Raw genomic sequence first — 21,848 nt, 5'->3', positions numbered from 1 at the left:
ATATTTAAAATATGTATTTATTATAAAATTAATTATATTAAATAAATATTTATTATGTAAATCATACCAACTAAAATACTTGTGTGTATAGATAAATAAGTCATTAATGTGGGCTTATAAAATATGAGCTTAACTTATTTAAATTATCAAATCTGATTTTAAGAGTAATATATTTTTTTAATTAAACAAACAAATTTAATTGAAGAATCAACCAGTTGGGTTTTACAAATATCGCAACTCATTTGCATTTGACAAATCCCACGGCTCGTGGGTCAAATCCCTTCCATGTTATAGGCATATTCGCATATAGAGTTGATGTATTTTGTGTATTTATTAAAAATAAAATAAAAAATAAGATTAAAGAATAAAAATATGTTGATTTAATTAATGATTTCTTTTCCAGTTTTAAGATTTTGATTTTAAGTTTAAAATTTGTTAAAAATATTATTTTTTAATTTTAATAATAAAAAATTATAATATAAGAGCATAGATTAACAATAATATTAAAGCAAGTTTGATTTTTTTTTTCTTTAGAGACATGAGGAGGAAAAATAAAATTTTATAATCCATGGTAATGTTGTATTTTTGTTTTATAAAGTTTTAGAAATGTGATCTTTTTATTTTACGAGAAAATAAATAATCTCTTGATGATATAAAATATTTTATATTATTATGTAATTATGAATTATCATTTAAGGTAAGTCGTTAACTTTTGTAACATGTAAATAAAAAGTCATACTAATGATGGTATATGATTGATTGATAGTTAAAATTATTTTTTAATTATCAGTATATAACCTTAAATTTTATTTCATTTACTAACAAAATGTGACATAATTGATAAATAACTTTATCTCTTAAACATATGATTAGGAGGTTTGATCCTTTGTTAATGTGTATAAAAAATATTTTATTAAAAGAGGTCAACTTCTTAAATGATCTAAGTATTAGAGGATTAAATTTTAGCTATCAACTAAGAGATGTTTGACTTTAAAAAAAATTATTTCATTTATCAACTCAACGGACTGAAAACAAAAATCACAAGTAGATAAAATATTTATATTGATTATTTAGACAATTTAAGAATTAATTATCATATTATTATTTAAATAATCGATATTCTATAGCTTATAGAATTTTTTATCGTTTGAAGTAGAAATTTTTTTTAGGTTATAGACGTTTTCAGGCATTTTCTTGCTTTTATCATCTAAAAAAAAAATAGCATTATGCGTAAAATCAATAAATAATTTTATAAAAAAACTAAGCTGTACCTATACTCTTTGCCAAGTGCTTATGACTCATCCCCATAAAGAGAGCTTCCATTGATGCAATTATAACGGAACATGTTATATAATGTACAAAATCAATAACTTTCCTAATTTATTCATAGTCAACATCAAAGTTTTAAAATATGGAAAGATATTTTGGAAGGAAGTTAACATCAACACTTTGCATTATATTGGACCACTCATTGCCGCTCAACCATTACAATGACTTATTATCTTATTTTGCCGATCTAAAAGTTAGAGACGAATTTTAGTGGGTGAATTATAAAGTAACAGTGGGTAAAAATAATTCACTCAGATGAGATTATTTTAACTGCTTTAAATATAATTAATCATATATAATATGTAAAATATGAATGATTATCTTAGATGATGTAACATTGTCAATTTTATAACTCGTGTTGGTGAATTGGTAGACGTCGTTGAAAGTTCTGAGGCTAGGAGATTTAATGAGTAAGTTGATTACTGGATAGTTAGATAAAAGGAGTCAGCTCAAGAAGATATAAAAGAAAACTTATTCAAAGAGAGACTCATAAATCAAGTTTTCAAAAACTATAGAAAGAAGTTAGAGAAAGATTCTTTCATCCTTCTTCCTTCTTTCTCACCAATAATCTTTTCTTTTCTTCGTTTCTCAGTTGATTCGTAGTAATGATAGTGAAGAATCCAAGCTTCCGAGGTTGGAACTTTGAGCTAAAGTTGTGCGAAGTCATCTTTTTTCCCTTCTCCTCTTGCAATTTGATTCTCCAAGAGGTAATGGAAGCTTGTATTGATTTTATTTGAATTTCAAATTGTGGAATGGTTGTGATCTCATGTTTAGTGGTTGTTTGATTGTACTTAAGGTGGCTTGCGAAAATGGTGATTTTCTCTCAAAGTTGTTCATGAGTTGAAATATGATGATTCTTAGTTGTGTTGGATGCATGTTGCTTTTGATGGCATCAATATGTTGTATATGTTATATAGATAAGTATTGCATGTTGGAAAAGTACTTGATTTTCAAGTGGAATGGGCAAAATCATTTTATGCATGAGTGCAAAAACTAATATGGCACCGGGTATGCCTTCAGGACACTGGGTGTGAGTCTAAAGAGATGGCTCTGTCTCACTCACACCAAGTGTAAGATCGATGACGTTGAACATTGTGAGATTGAATGATGCTGGGTGTGAGTCAAGTAAAGAGCTCTCTACCTAGTTGGTGCCGAGTGAGGTGTTGTTATGCCAAGCATGAGAGAGTAAACTCTTTGCCTTAATCATGCACGCGAGTGGTGCGATACCAAGCATGGACAAGACTAAGTGCTCTTTGTCTTAATGGCGTCGAGCGTACATTGAGTGGTGTTGGGCAAAAGTTGTTTGATGAAAAACATGTTTAAGTTTTCCTACAATTAATGCACGAGGAATTAGTAGTATAAGTGATGTTGTAAGATGATACATATATATTGATACATTTCAAGTTGAACATGTTGTAAAGTTGTATGTTGTTTTAAGTTGCTTAAGCCAGTTGCAGTTGTTGATTTGTGAAAGTTGTTAATGATGCAAATATGTATGTTGTTTAAGTTGTTCAAAGTGATAAGTTGTATGTTAAAAGTTGATAAAGTTGTTAAGGTAATAGGCTATAGATATGTGGGTTAGATACATGTCTTAGTAACAATACGTAAAAACTAGAAGGGGGTAAGATGTTTTTAAAATTAGAATATCCCATTGTGTAGATATGTGTTGCAGTGCTCTGAGAGCCCGGTTGAAACGCTTTAGTAGGTAAGTTGGCCTCTGAATGGGTACGTTATTTTTCAATTGTCCCCTCTAGGTTTTATGTGATATCTAATTGTGGATAAGGTCGAGGCACACATGTATAAAGTGACAAACTAAGTAAAGTACCAGGTCAAAGACTTAATTACTAACCTAGTATTAGAAAGGCGTAGTACTTGGAGGGTAGTTGATGGACTAATCTCATAAGTGGCTTTGTGATGCAAACTAATGTCGTGGTAGGCTCATACTTTGTTGAAATAGGTCATGCGTTGTGGTTCGATAAAATCTAGCTACTTAAAATGCTCACCCTATATTACAAAAGATCTTCATAGCTGATATGCATGATGAAACATCATATGTAGTGATAATATGTGATAATATGTGTTGATGTGTTGAATGTACTATAGGTTGATTAGTTTGTTGCGCTAATAATGTTGTGTTGTTGTAAGTTGTTATATTTTTCTATAATGATGTTGTTTATGTCAAATTCTTTTCACAAGCTTACCCTATGTTTTCCTTGTGGTTGGAATTATAATGATTATGCTTGATATGAAAGTATGAAAGGATCGAGTAAGATGACTTGTATAGTTAGAGGATAGTCACTTTAGAGGTGACTAAGTTTTTGTTGATGACTACTACTATGTATTTGGATTTTGTATAAATGTCAACCAACACTTAGGTTTATTTTGACTTTATATTATATTTTGTATATAGCATACCTAATGTTAGTTACTTGTATTATAAACTCTCATTCTGGTGTACGTTGTTTAGTTTTCTGCTATGAAGTAATTAATCAGTAGTAAGTGTACTGACCTGCCCGATTGTGAATGTTTTTGTGGATTTTTTTATGAGATAATTTTTAGAAATTTTTTAATATTTAATTTATTTTTATTTATCATAATTTTTTATGAATTAAATTTAAATATTTTAAAATAAATATCAATAAATAAATAAAAATCTTGTACTAAAATATGAATTATTGATCATAAATCTAAAATATTATTTATATAAATTTTAAATATAATTTATATATTTAAGTATAATATTTATTTTTATATATATCTTATTTTTAATTTACTTATATATCATAAACATTTAACTTGTGTATTGCATAAATTAATATGTTCGTTAAAATAAATAAATGATCACAACATGTAATGTTAAATTTTAATCATTAATTTATTTTAATAATATATTAAACAGTTAAACATCTTACAAGTAAGGTTTTATTTTTATCATTTCACCTTATAATTCTTCATTAAACAGTTAAAATTACAAATGAGGTATTATTTTATTTTTATCCCTTCCCCTTATAATTCACCATTTACTAATAAATCAATATTTAAAAATCATTCTAGTTTGGGGTGTACACGCATGCGAGTATGTGTTGGCGAATTTATTAGGAACAAAATGAGGTAATATATTTTTTATCACTGTTTTATAATATATAGTTTTATCACTTATAAATATTATATTAGTAGGGATAAATCAAGGAGTGATCGAGTACTCTTTGGATCCTTATCAAAGACTACTTAGACGAATACTTTAAGGATACGATAAAATCATGTATCAAAAGGTAATTAGATGGTTAATGTGTTTAACATTCAAGATTAAGTCCAAAGTTTAGTATAAATAATAGCGTATTAAGATAAAAAGATATTTTTAAATCATATTTATTACAACTTAATTGCATTATTTTGATTGAGACGGATTGCGGGTACACTTTTTCCCCACTTTGAATAGGTGTGGCTGAATACTTCAATCTTATTAAGATAAATAAGACCTAAAATATTTACTCTCTTGGATATAGATAAGATCAAAAATAATAAAATGATATATTAAAGGGCCAAAGACTTGAAGAACAAAGACTAAAAACTTTAGGGAGAAAGATGAAATTATCATCGTACCCCCTATGTAGATAAAAATATAATATAGTGGACTGTGTGGTCAGTTATAATCATGATTCATGTAACTACAAGAAAAAAGAATAAAAATAATATAAAGAACGAACTAGATGGGTGTAGAGAGTAGAGAGCTAGAAGTAACGAGCTAGGAATAGTTTAACATTTTGAGCATGCAGACAAAAACACATTTTGAATCTAAATATATAGGTAATAGCATGATGAAGACAATGTTCAGTTTACTCTTAGTTTTTCTCATACAAACTCAATTGTGTTCATGAAAATGACTTGTTTTCTAGTTGTCAATAAAGATATGCAACTAAAAGGAGATTGAATTAATGTCTTGTACGTCTTGCTATCTCCGCCTATGCTTCTCATAATATGCAATAAATACACTTTGTTTATAACTGCATGCTCTCTCCATTTTCTCTCCATCTTCCGAACAAGTAACTTATACTAATGGGTTTGTTCAAAAGTAAGGGTGTGGTTTACAGGCCCGTGAAAGATGTCAATTTAGGTGCTGATAGCACTGAATTCTATCTCCAAGCCAATGTCAAAGGTTCATAATCCATTGCCTTTTATTGCCATGTCTTGCTGCTTGATCTTTTTATCTTGATTTTTGTATGACATGAAATGATGAAAGTGTTTCCATTTCTTGGAATGGGTTTTTCTTTCATATAGTTTGTTATTGTGATATTTAAAACTCTGCGTGTAAGCTGACAATGAAATATTTCCGGGTTTTGAATTGGTTTATCTAGTTTAGAATTTAATACTTGTGTCAGAATCTTTGCTTGTTATTAAGTCTTGATAAATCTTAAAAGTTGGTAATCGTCATTATTTCAATCATTATAGCTCCCCGTATGACTGGAATCTTGGTCAAGATTTTCACTTGGTTCTTGGAGTCTCCAGTATTTGGAGCCTTGCTATTGTATATATTGAAGGGAAACAATCTTATTCATAAGGTATGCCCTTGGTCCATGGTCAATTCATTCCATTTTCATGAAATCTTGTTCCAATCGAAGCAGAATTTCATCCTCTGTCTACTAGTAACACTTAAATAGCAATATTCTTTTCCCAATTCTTTTTTTTTTTTTTTGCAGCTTATTACAAATGCAGAGTTAGAAGAGTCACCCCTCTTTGTTCCCTCACATAATTTTGAAGGTTTGTTATTTTCCAGGTTCTTTCCACCCGATAATGTACAAAAGTGAGAGATTAGCTGCATGATGGTGTGAACATGGATATTATTTTGATTGCAGACTTGCAGTTATCATAAATCACATTGTGCACTTTTTGTCTTAGACGTGTATTCATCTCAAATTACAAAATTTTCTCATGATATTCTTAAATAGAAAGGGGATATCTCTGATTTCAGTTTATTCTAGCAGACCACAAAGAACAAGAAGTCAAATGCTTAGATTCTGCTTTAACTCCACAAGAGCAAGTTCAACTTGCAATAGAATGCTTACCTACATCTTCAGAAAAAGCACATAATGAAACAGTGCCTTCGTTCTGTCGCTGGACCGTAATGGACTATTCTAGAGCCTACAACTCGGGAGATATAACACCACTCATGGTATTTCATCACCAAGATGCTAATATTCTTTTAACGTGTCCTCGTTCTATCATTACTGCGTTAACTCATCAACATAATATTGCACAAAGTTTATTGTTCAAAATTTTACATTGAATAAATATGCTTATGCAAGGTTATTTTGATCTTAGTAATCTGAGAGAGGATTGCTGCCACATGCCCTTCATATTTGTAGTTGCTCTTAATTCTTGTGTACTTTTGCATTCACTATCTTTCTTATTTTATTTACAAAGGTTGCAGAACGATTTATAGCTGCTGTTCAAGAATCTTCAAAACCTGCACTCCAAATGGGATTCTTTATTAACTACAATGCTGACGATATACTTAAACAAGCGAATGAATCAACTCTTCGGTATCAGAAAGGTACTTTATAACAATTTCAAGTGTCAATCAAGATGGTAGCAATTATCTTTAAAACCCGTTGATCTCTACCTGATGCAATCTGATATTGTTATAAAAAGTTGAAATTCTTAAATCTGAATATGGTTTTCATGTGCTATATTAAATCAGAAGTTAGACGTATGCAACTTACCTTTTTTCGACTCAAAGTTCTGACTTATATATTGATGTGTGTTCAACCCTCTTCAGATACTAATTTGGTGCATGTTGTTTTTGCAGGGTCACCTATCTCTGTGCTAGATGGAGTTCCTGTTGCTATCAAGGATGAAATAGATTGTTCGCCATATCCAACTACAGGTAATGGAGTGTGTTGTGTATTTAAAATTTCAGATGTGCTAGCAGGAATTTTCACTTGACTATCTAAAAATTGAGTTCTCTAGGAGGTACAAAGTGGTTGCACAAAGAAAGACCTTGTATAGATGATGCTTACTGTGTCAAAAGACTAAGATTATGTGGTGCCATACTTGTTGGGAAGACTAATATGCATGAACTTGGGGCTGGAACTAGTGGTATCAATCCACATTATGGGTAAGAAACCATTAGTTATATACAATACAACTTGGATATTATTCACATTATGTTACATCATTTGTGACTTCTGATGTATACATTAATGAATTTGCACTAAATTAGTTTGTATGTGTGTTTATTTACTTCCGTAGGCCCGCTAGAAACCCGTATGATACCAATAAGATTGCAGGAGGTTCTTCTAGTGGATCTGCTGCTGTGGTGTCTGCAGGGTTGTGCCCTGTTGCCCTTGGTGTTGACGGGGGAGGTATTTTATTAATATTATGAAAAATCAAAGGAATCATTATTCACTATTGCTTATATGCATTTCACATATTTATGTTTTAGCCAAAGTGACTTGAATTTACCAGATAAATCCATATCAGTAGGTATATAAAATTTTAGTCTACAATCTACTTATAGTTATAGACAAGACAGCAAAGGCTGGCGAATTAATATTTTAATTAGCATACTTGTTCAGGTTCTGTGAGGATGCCTGCATCTCTTTGTGGTGTAGTTGGTCTAAAACCAACTTTTGGTCGTGTACCTCATGCTGGGTGGGTATGCAAATTTGTTTTGTCATGTTTAAATAATATGAGAGAAATCTAATGATTTGAAAGAATGATCTTGCACTACATTCAGAGTCCTTCCTATGAACTGGACAGTTGGAATGATTGGAATACTAGCAGGAACTGTTGAGGATGCATTGATCACGTTAGTAATCCTTTTTATGATTTTTTTTTTCTGCTAGGAAACTTAAGATTCGTATTACATCTTCTAATGTTTCATTTTTGCAGTTATGCAGCTATTAGTGGAGAAATTCCATCCCATCAGCCCTCTAGTATAGTTGTAAGAACTTGATTTTTCCTTAAATTCCAAATGATTTTGATCACTTTTCAAACGAGTCCTCTCTATGTTTCAAATTTTGACGTTGCTAATGAAGTTCAACAAACTGGCCTGAATTTGACCTGCTACTAATCAAATTGAACTTCTCAAAATATTTTGTGCAATGCCTTAGACTAAGATAAATCTTCCACTGCTGCGCTTGACAAAGTCCATATGTGACATCAAGTTGGCAAAATATGGGAAGGTCAGAAACATGTTTCCTTGTCTTGAATATAGATTATTCATTCCCATATAGTGAAAAATTATGTTGTTATAACATCATGTGCTCCCGCTAACCACTAATTCCATCAATTAGTGGTTTGATGATTGCAGTGATGATGTCAGATTATGCTGCTCCCTTGCTTTGAGCATGCTTCAGGATCATTACGGTTGGAAGGTAATGTGGAATTTAACCCAAATAAAGAAAAAGTTTTAAATGCTGACTTTGTTATTATGCTTAACAAATTTTAGGAATTTAGCTCCTATTCATTTTCTTCTTGTTCAACATTTCTCTCAATTCCACACTCTATTCTGTGCCTTTAACCACCTTACCTCTGTTGTCTCAGCAACCTTGTTTAGTTGCATACGTGCAATTTTAAAAGCTAAATGCAGTTTTTATAAATAGAAATCAAACACATCCTTAACTGACCTTTCAACCTTATTTTAAACATACAAGACGATAGATGTGACTATACCAGACATAGAAGCAATGCGACTGGCACATTACATAACAATTGGATCAGAGTGTTCCACTTGGGTTGATTCTTTTGGAGACAAGTATGTCATCCTAAACCCTTCACTTTTTTCATTATTTCCCTCAAATTGAGGCGGGTATGATTGCAGACATTACTGAATTATTAGTTTATTACCAAAGACATTTTGCAGAATCAGGATGGGACGCAAGGGTAGCACTTAATATCTATGGTGCTTTCAGTAGCAAGGAGTACATTAAAGCTCAGAAAATGAGGTAAGTTATGACTTATGACATGGCTTTCTTTATAAGTTATATGAAAAACTAGGCTGAGAAATTCAGTTAATGAAAGTTTAAGTTTAAGCTCAATAAAATGAAACCACATTAATAGAAAGCATAGACAACATTTTGTCATATGTATTCCTCTCTGTACTAAATATTGTTTATGTAATCTAATTGTTGTCTCTGGTCACAATTCCTAATATTTGTAGAATTTTAAGGTGATGCATGGTTGTTAATTAATGGTCAGGAACCGCCAGTTGCAGTTTCACAAGAAAATATTTGCTGAGGCAGATGTCATTGTGTCACCAACAACAGGGTTTGTCCTGTTTTCTCATAATGTCTTTCTTTTGGACGAGTCACATTTTTTTCTTAGGTAACACATTGCCTAGTATTTGTAACAGTGTGACTGCATACTCAATTCAAGATGATGCACTAAAGACTGGTGAACTTGACTATGTAAATGGAGGTATAAATTAAATTCATATTTGTAGAGACACTTAGTTGTTGATAGCATAAATACCAAAAGGACTGCACTACAGTAATTAATATGTTCCATTTGCCACAATTTCAGCTGCACTTGTTCGGTATTCCATATCAGGAAACTTCCTTGGACTTCCTGCTGTGACTGTTGCGGTATGATTATGTTCTCCTATTATATAGTTACTCCATTAATGTTAGTTACACTTACACCCCAATTTTTAGGTTGTGTTTGGTCTACTAATTAAATGCTACTACTACATTATTTTTCAAGAGGTAAGATTCAGTGATAGCTTTATCATCCTTTCATCACAGGTTGGATACGATAAATTGGGTTTGCCTATTGGGCTTCAGTTTATAGGAAGACCTTGGGCCGAAGCAACACTGATCCACTTGGCATTTGCAATGCAGGTAATTAAATTTCCTTGTTTTCTTTTAGCCATAGGAATCAGACTTGGTAGCAGAAGTATTAAATTTCCTTGTTTATTGTTTATGACTCATAAACAAGGAAATTTAATACCTCTTCTTAGAGAAGTCAAATGGATATAACGTTGAGCCAAATAGGTCTAATACCTTTTAGACCTATTTTTTACCGGCCCATTAACCTGTCTGGACTGAGACAAATTAGTTCACTCTATTTTGAAAAGAAAAGAAAATCTGACCAGACGAAGCAAGGAGTGAATCTGATGGGCCGGATGGGACCAATTTTAAAAGCTGCGTTTTGTATTATGACTGAAAGTGGAGCCACTATTACATAAATATATGGCATGTGTGACAAATGATTTTTCTTCTGACCCGAGTAGTGGTCCAAATTTAAGTACTAACATGATGGTGGTGTTATGATATCAGGCCATCTGCTTGTCAGAATACAGAAAGCCAAAGATTTATTATGATCTGCTAAGAAAAGATTGAATGGAGTTAGGCATCCTGTAGCAGTGGCATGTCTTTTCCAGCAAAAGCAGAGAGCCATGTTATCTTTGATTAATAGTTTTAATTAACACAGTTCATCCACATGATGGAAAGTTTCGGTTTTTTGGCATGTCATCAAAATCTTAGTCCCCTAGTAGGGGTGGCTAGATATAAATCACTGGATTAATAAAATCTAGACACAGAATTATTATTTTTGTCCCAATCCAACTGTGTCTAACCTATTGACCAGTGCTGGGCCAGGTCAACCTATTGAAATTAAATTTGAAGAAAAAAAAATTTATGTATAATTATGGTTGATGAGGAAGAATAATAAGAATGAAGATGATAAGCTACAATGTTTTATGTAACAAGATCCTATGATAATGCGCAACATCATTTGCTTTTATGTTCTTATATGTAACACGATGAATTATTATACTATGATTTAATTTTTATGTATAAATATTTATTGTCATAAAATATTTCAATAACGTGGACATTAAATAAAGCCTTATCTCATCGCCACATCATATTAATAAATAGGATGGTGTGTTAAAAGAATCAAATTGTGTCAAGTGTTTTATACAAATAGTGTATATAATTAACACTAATGTTATTTTGTAATAAGCTTATAAATTCTTTTTATTATATTGATCTTTTTTTTTTAAGAACTTCATCAAATGATAAGTGGTGGATGTATTATATATTAATATTAATTTAAAGTATCACAGTATTGTTAATTTACACTGTTATCATTAGACATTATTAGAATAATTTAATGTGACAGGAAAATTATTATGCTTCATAAATATTTTATATATAACAAAATTTATATTATGTCATTTATGTTATTAGAAAAAATAAGAAGTAATTTAAATATAAAAAATAGGATTCCTCGACTGTTTTACCCGCAATCCATAATGAAATAAGATGAATTATATACTTTATAGTTATATATCGTGGATTAACACTAATTATTTTTCTAAACAAAAAACGAACAAATTGTTAATAGGGATGATATATATATATATATATATATATATATATATATATATATATATATATATATATAATTTATAACAAATAATAACTGGATACTCATAAATAATTTAAATGGATATATTCATACATATTAATAAGTGGAGACGAGATGAATATTAGAATACCCATCTCACGAATGTTTATTATTATAAAATCATTAAATATTATTATTTATATATATGACATGTATTAAGTAAAAATGTGATATTACTTAAATAAAATGTCTGTTTTTATTTTTTTTTGTATTAAGGTGGATAAAGTCTAAAAAGTTATACAATGATACTGTTTCATATAGAAATTCATTACATCCTTGATTAGAAAAGGAACACGGCATCTTGGAGGAGCTTCTAAGACATGAATACTTATATTATTTATATATGAGAGATTGAGATATTGTAACTTTTTTAACTTTTATTTTGAAATTGTGAAATTGAATTATTTTAATTTATTGAATTTGTTAAACTTATATTATTAAAATACTTTAATAATTAAATTTAGTTTTTAAATTAAAAAATCTTGATTAAAAAAATTGTGTTTTATATTAAAACAATTTAAGTTATAATTTTTATTTTTAAAGTAATTATTATAATAAATAAAAAATTATTATTAAAAATTTTAATAAAATACTTTAATAATTAATTTTTCTTTTAAATTAAAGAATCTTAATTAATAAAATTGTGTATTATATTTGAATAAATTAAGTTATAATTTTTATTTTTAAAGTAATTATTAGAATAAATAAAAAAATATTTTTTAAAATTTTTAATAAATATATTTACAGATATTGAAAAAACAAAAAGGTCCTACCGGGAGTCGAACCCAGGTCGCTGGATTCAAAGTCCAGAGTGCTAACCACTACACCATAGAACCGCTGTTGACATTTTCCTGTTACATTTATTATTTAACTTAATTTTAATTTTTTTGCTCTGTGTAACTCTCTTGTCAATCACGGTTGATTTGCGTATATTTTAACAACTGCAAGAAAAAAGAAATTGACTACAAAACATTTAAAATGCTAAACAAAAGAGTTATCAAATAACTGTTCTCTATTGAGATTTTTTGAATCACTTATCCAGTAGTAGTATAGTTATAGAAGGCAATAATGGGAGAATAAAAACAAATGGTCATTTGCCTAAGCACCTAGGTTCAACTTTTAAGCAACCAGAAATTATTGAGAGGCTTATAGTCTAATAATTAACATAAACAAGAACCTAGTAACCTACAATTTAAATGCATGATGTTTATAAGTGTTTAGTATATTTTATTTCGAACGTAAAAATCCTTCACTTGCATTTTAAATTCCAAGGATATAGTCCTAAAGAGTGTCCACCAGAGCTATGCAATTGATACTCACCTGTGTGGGGTATGACTTATGAGTAGGAGCTACTACCATCATCTTCTTTATTTCCTTTTCACTTCTGTTTTTGATGTTACATAACCTAATCAACTCTTTTTTCTTTCCATGATTCAATGCAAATAATTTGTGAATCTCATTTACTCGTTTCAACTCAACCAACAAAATACATATTTTTTTGATCCCGATACTCGTCTTAGATTGGATAATGAAAGGTACAACTTAACTATTTCCTAATCGAATATTAGATTGCATATTCATAAGTCTAATTAATCTAACCACGAATTAACTATTTTAACTTCTTTTCTCCTCTCTTTCTTCTCGTTATTTTAATTTTATTGTAAAAATCTTTAAAGAATAATAAAATATATAAGTATATATATGATTAAAAAAAATCTATTTTTAATGTTATTTTAATATTTTATATGTTCTTCTTTTGAAAAATAAAATTAGAAGTATATCAACCCAATCTAAGAGTTTTACTATGTTGATTCGAATTGGATTAGTTAAATAACTTTAACCAACTGATTCAATCCAACTTGATTGGTTATATTTGGTTATACATTTAAATATTATAATCTCAATTAAATTATCTCAAACGTTACACTTACATGTTTGACAATTTTCTTCTATTGTAAGTAAACATCATTTAAATAAAAACTAAGAAGAGTGTTGCTTTTCTTTTATACTTAAGTTTGAAAAGTTAAGTTCAACTTAACTTAATTTTTTAATTGTAATCCAAACACACACGTATTTGATTTTCTTTTCAAACTTAGTTATATTAAGAGCCTTTTTTTTTAACGAAAAATCACTTTATTTTGAAAAAAATAATCAGTATCTAAAAGAAACTATACTTATGATTATTTTAAAAAAGCTGTCTTGAATATCTTCTAAAAAAAATCTAAAATTGTAAATAACTTTCAAAATAAAAAAGACTTTTTATAATTGCAACCTCCATTACTTTTTCTTAAAATCTCCAAAAGAAAAACCATACAATTCCGTATTTATTTTTTTTATGAAACTTTCAACGAACAAACTCTTAATCTGATTATCGTAATCACTTACATTTACTTATAAAGGAGAATGTAATGGTTAACAACATGGGGTGGTGGCGCAGTTGGCTAGCGCGTAGGTCTCATAGCTTTAGAGAAATCCTGAGGTCGAGAGTTCGAGCCTCTCTCACCCCACGTCCTTTTAAATTTTTGCTTGTAACATTTTATTTATTTATTTATTATTCGTTCACAACTGATTAAGAGACAATGATTTGAGATTTTGCTTATAACATTATTTTTATTTACTTATTTATTATTCTTTCAATCTGATTAAGAGACAATGATTTGAGAGGTTAAGTTGTTGTCAATTATTCAATTTCCATAAATGATCAATTGTAATGATTTATCTCAGCGTTATTAGCGCTGAAAGGTACAAATAATTTATTTTGTACCTTGAACATTGGGGCTACCAGCTGTCTTATTGTCGAGTAGCAAGAGGCACAAGTCAACAATAGCTAGAGACCTAGAACAGAACGTATTAAATTTTGGACTTTATGTATTGTATTGCTATTTTTGCTTTGAACATTTTTACTTCTTCAAGCATTACTATATATGTAATGTAAATAAGTAACGTTGGATTCATACACGTTGAATCCATGAAATAAAAATGAATAACCCAAATTTACAACTCAACTTTATATTAATTTTCTCCACTTTCCTTTCAATGAGCTCCTCTCCTGCTTACACTCTTACTTCTAGGGATGAACTTACTCAAGCCATTACTGCTTTTCTCATTGGTGATTGATGACTTTAACGAAATGGGTGACCCAGAATCTTTTTTGGGCATGCGCAAATCACTATGATGTAGTTTCAATTGTTCACCACCATTTTGAGGATCTTTCCTGACTTCACCAGTTGAAGGGTTGTCTGAGTCAAGTAGAAAGTCTTCCAAAGTTGCAAGGGACTTTAACTGCTGTCCAAGAGATGCAATGGTCTTTTGGCACTCAGCAAATCTAGTAGCAGCCAATGCAAGTTCCTTCTCCTGCAGAGAAGATGCAAAACTCTTCATAAGAAAAAAAGTATAAATTGGTTGATGCATGATTTTCTAGTCAACAACTATCACTTGTATTTTTGTCTACTTAGGCATCAAATGCATTTCCAACAAATCTTCTAGAGTGACACAACATTTTGACTGAAATTTAGCTTCAATACTCACTATATGATATGTAATTACATTTGATATAAACTGCAACACAAAAGGAACTGAGAGCACTACAAGTATGGTCTTGCAAATCATGTTACTATTAGTAATTTGGACTCCGGAAGCAGAGAAGTTTCTTGACTGGCAAGTCAATAACGAGAGATTGACAAATTTCATCATAAAAAAACAATGCCAGAAGGTTACCTAGCATGTTTCTGCAATATATGAAATACATTAAAGAAGGTTTAAAATGCAAAGTTCCATAGTAAGTGTTAGCAAACTGACCTGTTTTAACTTCAAATCATGATTAACAACTTCCCTATGCTTGATCACGGTGTCTTGCTGAACTTGAGCTTTGTGCGTCATTTTCAAAAGCTCGTCCTCCAACTTTACATATTTGATTGAATTCTCAGCAGACAAAGCTCGCTCCTTCTGAATCTCTTCCTCCAAAGAACGGATTTTTGAAATCAATTCTTCAACCTCAGTTTGAGTACGTTTGAGTGTAGACTCAACTATCTCCTTCTTTGCTATGTTTGCCTTTAATTCTTCACGTGCTTCTTGATTTGATTTGTTCGCAAGAGCTAACTGAGTTTGAACCTCTGTTACCTTCAACTCTGCTTCCCTTATCTGGCTCTCTGATGTCTCAAGCTGCAAATGGTACTTGGTTAAAACCATGTCTACCTCAAGTTTACCTGCCTCCATTTTCTCCAGCTTCTTCTCCAAATCAGCATTCTTTTGAATCATAGCTTTCATTTTAGCTTCCATTGTCCCCAGCTTCTTCTCCAATTCAGTATTCTTTTGAATCATAGCTTCAACTTCAGCTCCCATTGTAGCCTGACCAACATTAGATTGATCTGATGCTATTCCTCCCCTAACAAAATTGCTCCCACTTTTAGTCTCTGGCAATGCAGCAAGCCTTTCCATCTCAAGGAAATCATCCATGAGATTGATATCAGTTGAAGGAACCATATGATTTTTTCCATTAGCCTTTTCATTCTTAAATTGATCAAGTTCCATAACTAAAGAAGATGAGCAAGAATCAAAACGGCTTGGCTCACATTCATTCATCTCCCAGCCACCTAATTTATGCATATCAGTTTCAACTGCAAGTAGCCTCTCTCCACTATCCGACATGCTATCTGTGAAGGACTCAACATAAACTGAAGAAGCAGTCACGGACCTGTGATCATTAACAGAAAATGTTTTGCGAGTCATGGATTTCAGTCTACGGCACTCGGCCTCAAGCTTGGCAACCTTCTTGACAGTCTCTAAATGCTGCTTGCTAGCTGTCTCAGCTGCTTGAGAACTCAAATCCCTCTCAACTATCCTGAATTCTAGTTCCTCTAGTCGAGATTGCAGCTCATGTTTAAGGCTCAAATTCTCTTTCTGCACAGCCTCTAATCTGTGGTGAAGATCAAAACGAATTGATGCAGCAGCATCTGCTTTAGCTGTTTGAAGTTGAGCCTCAAGTTCAGCAACTTTCCCCTCAAGTTCAGATTTTTTGGATTCCCAGTCATGAGAACTATTCACAACAGCTTCAACAATCTTTTGCTCTTGAACTTCTCTAGCTTGTCGAAGCTGTCTCATACACTCTTTGAGTGCCCCATCAAGATGACCAACTCGGTCTTCGAGAATTGAGTTCTTCTGCCTTGAAGCATCAAGCTGTTGTTTTAAAGATGACACTTCATTTTCAGCCTTCTCCCAGCCTAAATAAAATGAAAAGTCAATCAATATCTTTTAGTCAATTAACAGATTTTCTGGCAGGTTAAAAAAAAATTCAAATGATTTTGGTTAAACTTCCCAATAGCCCATTAGACCAGAAGATTATGATAGTCATCACAAGGTAAGAAAAATGCAGCATGGACAAGCAGGTAAAGCACAATTTACAAGATGAGCATAAACCATGGATCATGGACAGACAAATTTAGCTTTAGTTTGACATTTTTCCTTCAAAAGCTAAAAAAAGTCAGATTTTTAAGAAATGCAGAATAACAAAGTCAATCACAGCTGCAAAGGATAGATAGCTTTCTCATTTTGATAAACCTCTACAAAATAAAGATGGACATTGATGAATAAAATCTTTAAGACAGAAACTAATAAGTGTACCATATGAAGAATCAATGAATTTAAATATTGTCCATAAAAAAAATTTGCCCAAATCATTATTTAAGAAAGTTGAGAATTCTTCAAGAATTTTCCTTAGTGATCTCCTAAAAGTATCACTTTTGAGGGTTGAATGCGCCTCACATTTCCTGGTGACAATAAATATTTGACGTAGCAGCACTACTTCCAGTGACATGCATGGAAAGGGCAAAACAATAAATACCTGAGACAGCTTCTTCTGCAACCTTAGCATGCTGTTTTACCAAGTCTTCTTTGGCACTAATATTCAGCAGAGCAGCAGCTAATTTGTCTGTAAGAATCTTCACATCCGCAACTTCTTCTTTACTTTTTTTGGGGGTACTAACTTCTTCATTTGATTCAGCCTTAGACGTGACTTCAGGAGATAAAGCAGCTTGAGTTGAATATACCTTTACAACATGGTGAAAAGAATCAGATTCATCGTCTTACTTTTCCAAACTTTACAATAATCTGAAGAGGCAGAATTCTCACTTAAAATGGGGATAAATTTACAATAAAGTCCTTTATGCTTAGAAAAGGAACAAGACCATTCAAAACCTGCAGACCAAGCAATAACCATTGTTTTCATCTTGGCTACACATTACAAGCTATCTCAAGCTACAGTAGGAACAATTAGAGATATTATCCCTCCCTCAGAATGGTACAGTTTTTCTTATTAATCTAGCCTTGAAGTCATATCCCTCCCTCTAAATTCTTCATCTCCTTCAACATATTCAAAGATAAGATAGAAAGAAGTAGGAAGTTTAAAAAAAAGGTCTCCCCAAACATATAAAGGCTTTTGAGATCTCTATTATCACAATTGTGATCATATTTGACCACAATTTTCAATAATATCAAGGATCGGAATGAAATCGCAGCTGCAACTACGATTTAAAACCTTGAAAGGGATAAGACCGTGTGACAGTAAGCCTATAAAGCACTTAACAAAATGTGCAATCAAAATGGTAAAACATGGTCAATTTAAACACACTGATACCACTTCCATTCCAATGCTCACCTGATCATCAGAGTATCTTTCTGAAAGAGATGACACTGAACCAGAACTCTCCGTTTCACCTGGACTTTTCTCAGATGACTTCCTACGCCAAAGCCAACTCCTTCGGTCCATCTACAGTGGTTTTATAAGCAAAAGCAACTAGAACCACCTCCCTTACACAATGACTTCACCTACAACACACAAAACACTCAAAACTTGATCCGGGAAACAAGCCTCAATTGGTGCGACAATGACACCAATCAGAGAGCCAACAAAATCTGCATTCTGCAAGCAAAACCCCCACCACAAGGGAAAGATGGGAGAGTGAAGTTTGAAATAGAACAGAAGAAAGTGGTTAGTTATGAGCTTTGCTTAGAATTCACTTTCCACCCAAACCCATCTACCTCCATTCTCAACTTTTATTGAAGCTTCCCATAAAAGGATAGTGCTTTGAATGGAAGCTTGAAAGGGATCACTCCCAACCCCAAACGTCAAAACTAAATAAAAATGAAAGATTTCAAATTTCAATATTTTCACTTCATGGGTGTTACTCAAAACTGGAAATTGTAATAACTCCTCTGACAATCACCTACCTAGCAAGGACTACTCAAATTGACGGCATTGAATCCAACATTGAGAATGAAAATATCTGGCAAAGATGGATGAAGTGATTGAGTCACTTCACGAGATTGCTTAACAAGAATTGAAAGGGACAAGAATGGGATATAGTACCTTCCAGCGTGTGGAAAGACAAGCTATGGAGATCGGAGAGGAATGTCAGAGGAATTTTTCAGAGTGGAAGGAACATCATGGGAAGATTCAGAAATATTATCCAACACGTTTCTTTGTCACAAACAAAAACCAAAAATAATAACAATAATGATGAAAGAGAGAGAGAGAGAGAGAGAGAGAGAGGAGGGTAGGGAAGACCATGTGAGAGGAGAGAGAGAGAGAGAAGTGTTGTGCAAAGCAATGTTAGTTTTATCTTTTTGTTTCGTTGTTACTTTGCGCGGAGATTTGGTGGTAATTATTACATGTCATGGAGGTGTGCGTGTTTTATGGTTTTTTTTCAAATGAGGGGCGCGTTATTCCCGCTCATTGGTCCTTCATTCTCACTACAATATCTGATTCCATTTTTGTTACTGTTCCTGTTTTTGTCCTCTCATACTATATACTATGTTACTCCCTGTACTTCCAGATGACATCACCGTCTTACATTTGTAATTTTTCTGTTCCCATTGTTGAACACACAAGATCACTATATATTTTCACATATTTTCGTATTGATAACATATTATGTATTTTGATCCAATCTTCACCATTTTTTTTTTGGATACCATTCACTTGCGGAAGAACAACATTGTTCAAAGCTGCAGAAATCATATTCCCGTCTATTAATTCTAACTTCTAAGTGAGTTCCACAAAAACGAGCTAAGAACTTGGGATTTTTTTTTTTTTATTTCTCAACCTTCATTATAGCCGAGATTCACTCAATACAATAATGCTACATGTAGACTGCTAATTTTTTTTAAATAAATAAAACGTTGTTTGTAAATATAAATTAAAATTTTAATGTTATTTTTTTTTAAATGTATTATTTCAAAGTTAACTTTACCTAAACAATACAAATATAATTTTTAATGTCACCTTTAATATTTGATTGACAAACTTCATATCATTTATTTAAATGATGAGAACTAATTTATATATACATTGTTATACATATATATATATATATATATATATATATATATATTATTTTTTATTTTATTTTTTTTCATTCAATAATATTGACAACAGAATATTTTTCATTGAATGTCTACATATATTTTTTTTTTATAAATAACAATACATATAACTTAAACCTAAATAATAAGGCTATAACTCGTTTATTTAATGAGCTTCGTTTGCAAATTTTGTATTTTTAATTATTAATAAAAATATATATATTCACTGTCATGTATATATATATATATATATATATATATATATATATATATATATATATTAAAATGTGTTAAAATAAAAGAATATTGTTAATTTTATATTATAAAGTCAAATTACGGATGATTTGTTTCTAGGAATCTCAGGAGCTGAAGACCGAGGCAATGATATTGATAGGCATGCCTAACTTGTTTGGCTTTGGGGTTGTATTGTCCAATCAAGTTAAATTTTTTAATTTCATTAATGTTGTCATTTAAATTTATGTTGATATGTCATCGACTTGTTGTATTACGTTAATGCGATATTACGATGCCCAATTTATTAAATAATAAATGAAAATATTATTGAAAATAACTATAATGTTTATTATTAATGATGTATTAAAATTTAATAATTATTATGTTTTTTTTACACCGACAGAATAGTTATATGTTGTTAGTATGTTACTCAACACGTAGTCGTGGCATTTATATAAAAGTAGTATTTTAGAGGTAAATATTTACTATAATATATATATATATATATATATATATATATGTTTTATATAATTAAAATTATAATAAATTATCTATATATTATATTTAAATATATAAATTATATTTAAATTTGTATAAATATATATTTCTATTAGTTTGTTCGTTTTTTTCATATATCTATTTGAGCTTCTTATTTGTCAATACTATTGAGAGAGAAAAACAAGTTTCACAAAGAAAAAATTAAAAAAAAAAACGAAAGAAATTGGTACGAATCAATATTTTCTTCAAATTACATACTGCACAGTAAAAAAAAAGTAAAAATATGAATTTTAGTCTCTTTTTTTTTCAGTTTAAACACTTTCATTGATCTCATTATCATTAATAAAAATGAGCTTTTTATTATTTCTTTATTTCCAATATTTCATGTTCTTATTCTTTAAAATGTCATGTAATTCATTTTTTATTGATTATTGTTATGTGAAATCGTCCTCAAAAGTTCTTAATTAGTAATTGTTAAAGTAAATTTAAGTGATAAAAGAAAAGAGTGATGAGACTATATAAAAAAAAATCTAAAAAGTCAAATTGAGTGAAATACAAGTGACTAAAATAATTTAAGTGTGTACACGTGAAAAAATGTTTGTACGAGGATTTTTTTCTTTAACTTAATTTGTGCAACAATTTTTTTAGTTACACATGAAGAAGAAGGAGAATAAAAGATTGATCTCAAATTATTCATGAAGCATTTTCGAACGTAATTCTAAGTCCTATAGGCAAGATTTTATAATCTTTAATCTGCAACTATATCTAGAATTCTAATCCAATACAAATATAAATGTTTAAATGGATATTATAAAAAGGAAAAAATGAGGTGAATTGAGAAGAGACAATCCTTCGAAAAATATTATTAAGAAGACAATCCCATCATTCCAAAGTAAAAATAATATTGAATTAATGAGAGAGAAAAAAAATAAACAAACATATATTTAACTTTCATTGATTTCTTGAAGGAAGAAAAGGTTAAAATAGCAATTGTTAGGTAGGATCAATTAGTGAGT

At 30.6% G+C, this 21,848-nt stretch overlaps 2 protein-coding genes and 2 non-coding genes across 9 annotated transcripts; 2 read left to right on the top strand and 2 right to left on the bottom strand.

The window, feature by feature from the left end:
• The first annotated feature begins 1,859 nt into the window (after positions 1-1,859).
• Positions 1,860-11,073, top strand: LOC109789428 (fatty acid amide hydrolase). 3 transcript variants are annotated; one of them, XM_029269441.2, is made up of 20 exons: positions 1,860-2,036; positions 5,779-5,888; positions 6,027-6,087; positions 6,309-6,499; positions 6,751-6,880; positions 7,136-7,213; positions 7,297-7,444; positions 7,579-7,691; positions 7,905-7,980; positions 8,066-8,137; positions 8,221-8,272; positions 8,442-8,513; positions 8,625-8,705; positions 8,985-9,085; positions 9,183-9,275; positions 9,529-9,597; positions 9,683-9,747; positions 9,853-9,914; positions 10,074-10,169; positions 10,608-11,073. In XM_029269441.2, the coding sequence occupies exons 2-20, from the start codon at positions 5,787-5,789 to the stop codon at positions 10,668-10,670; spliced, it is 1,725 nt and encodes a 574-aa protein (XP_029125274.1). In that variant the 5' UTR covers positions 1,860-2,036; positions 5,779-5,786; the 3' UTR covers positions 10,671-11,073. The 3 variants fall into 3 exon arrangements, with proteins under 3 accessions (XP_029125274.1, XP_020203971.1, XP_020203972.1); XM_020348382.3 differs by lacking the exon at positions 1,860-2,036 and adding an exon at positions 5,096-5,485; XM_020348383.3 differs by lacking the exon at positions 1,860-2,036 and adding an exon at positions 5,100-5,485 and having other exon boundaries at positions 6,312-6,499.
• Positions 11,074-12,506: 1,433 nt separating this feature from the next.
• Positions 12,507-12,578, bottom strand: TRNAQ-UUG (transfer RNA glutamine (anticodon UUG)). Its single transcript has one exon. It is a non-coding gene; the product is annotated as a tRNA-Gln (tRNA).
• Positions 12,579-14,164: 1,586 nt separating this feature from the next.
• TRNAM-CAU (transfer RNA methionine (anticodon CAU)) lies at positions 14,165-14,249 on the top strand. The gene is given in 2 exon segments: positions 14,165-14,202; positions 14,214-14,249. It is a non-coding gene; the product is annotated as a tRNA-Met (tRNA).
• Positions 14,250-14,573: 324 nt separating this feature from the next.
• On the bottom strand, positions 14,574-19,370 carry LOC109789421 (filament-like plant protein). 4 transcript variants are annotated; one of them, XM_020348373.3, is made up of 6 exons: positions 19,106-19,370; positions 18,967-19,022; positions 18,395-18,564; positions 17,582-17,786; positions 15,541-16,961; positions 14,574-15,096 (listed from the first exon to the last, which is right to left on the bottom strand). In XM_020348373.3, the coding sequence occupies exons 3-6, from the start codon at positions 18,503-18,505 to the stop codon at positions 14,776-14,778; spliced, it is 2,058 nt and encodes a 685-aa protein (XP_020203962.1). In that variant the 5' UTR covers positions 18,506-18,564; positions 18,967-19,022; positions 19,106-19,370; the 3' UTR covers positions 14,574-14,775. The 4 variants fall into 4 exon arrangements, with proteins under 4 accessions (XP_020203962.1, XP_020203959.1, XP_020203963.1 ...); XM_020348370.3 differs by having other exon boundaries at positions 18,395-18,658; positions 18,967-19,370; XM_020348374.3 differs by lacking the exon at positions 18,967-19,022.
• Between the last annotated feature and the right edge of the window lie 2,478 nt (positions 19,371-21,848).

Source organism: Cajanus cajan, chromosome 2 (assembly GCF_000230855.2).
Source record: "Cajanus cajan strain Asha chromosome 2, NIPB_CcT2T_4, whole genome shotgun sequence".
NCBI classification, from domain to species: Eukaryota; Viridiplantae; Streptophyta; class Magnoliopsida; order Fabales; family Fabaceae; genus Cajanus; species Cajanus cajan.
This window is presented reverse-complemented; position numbering and strand designations above follow the sequence as displayed.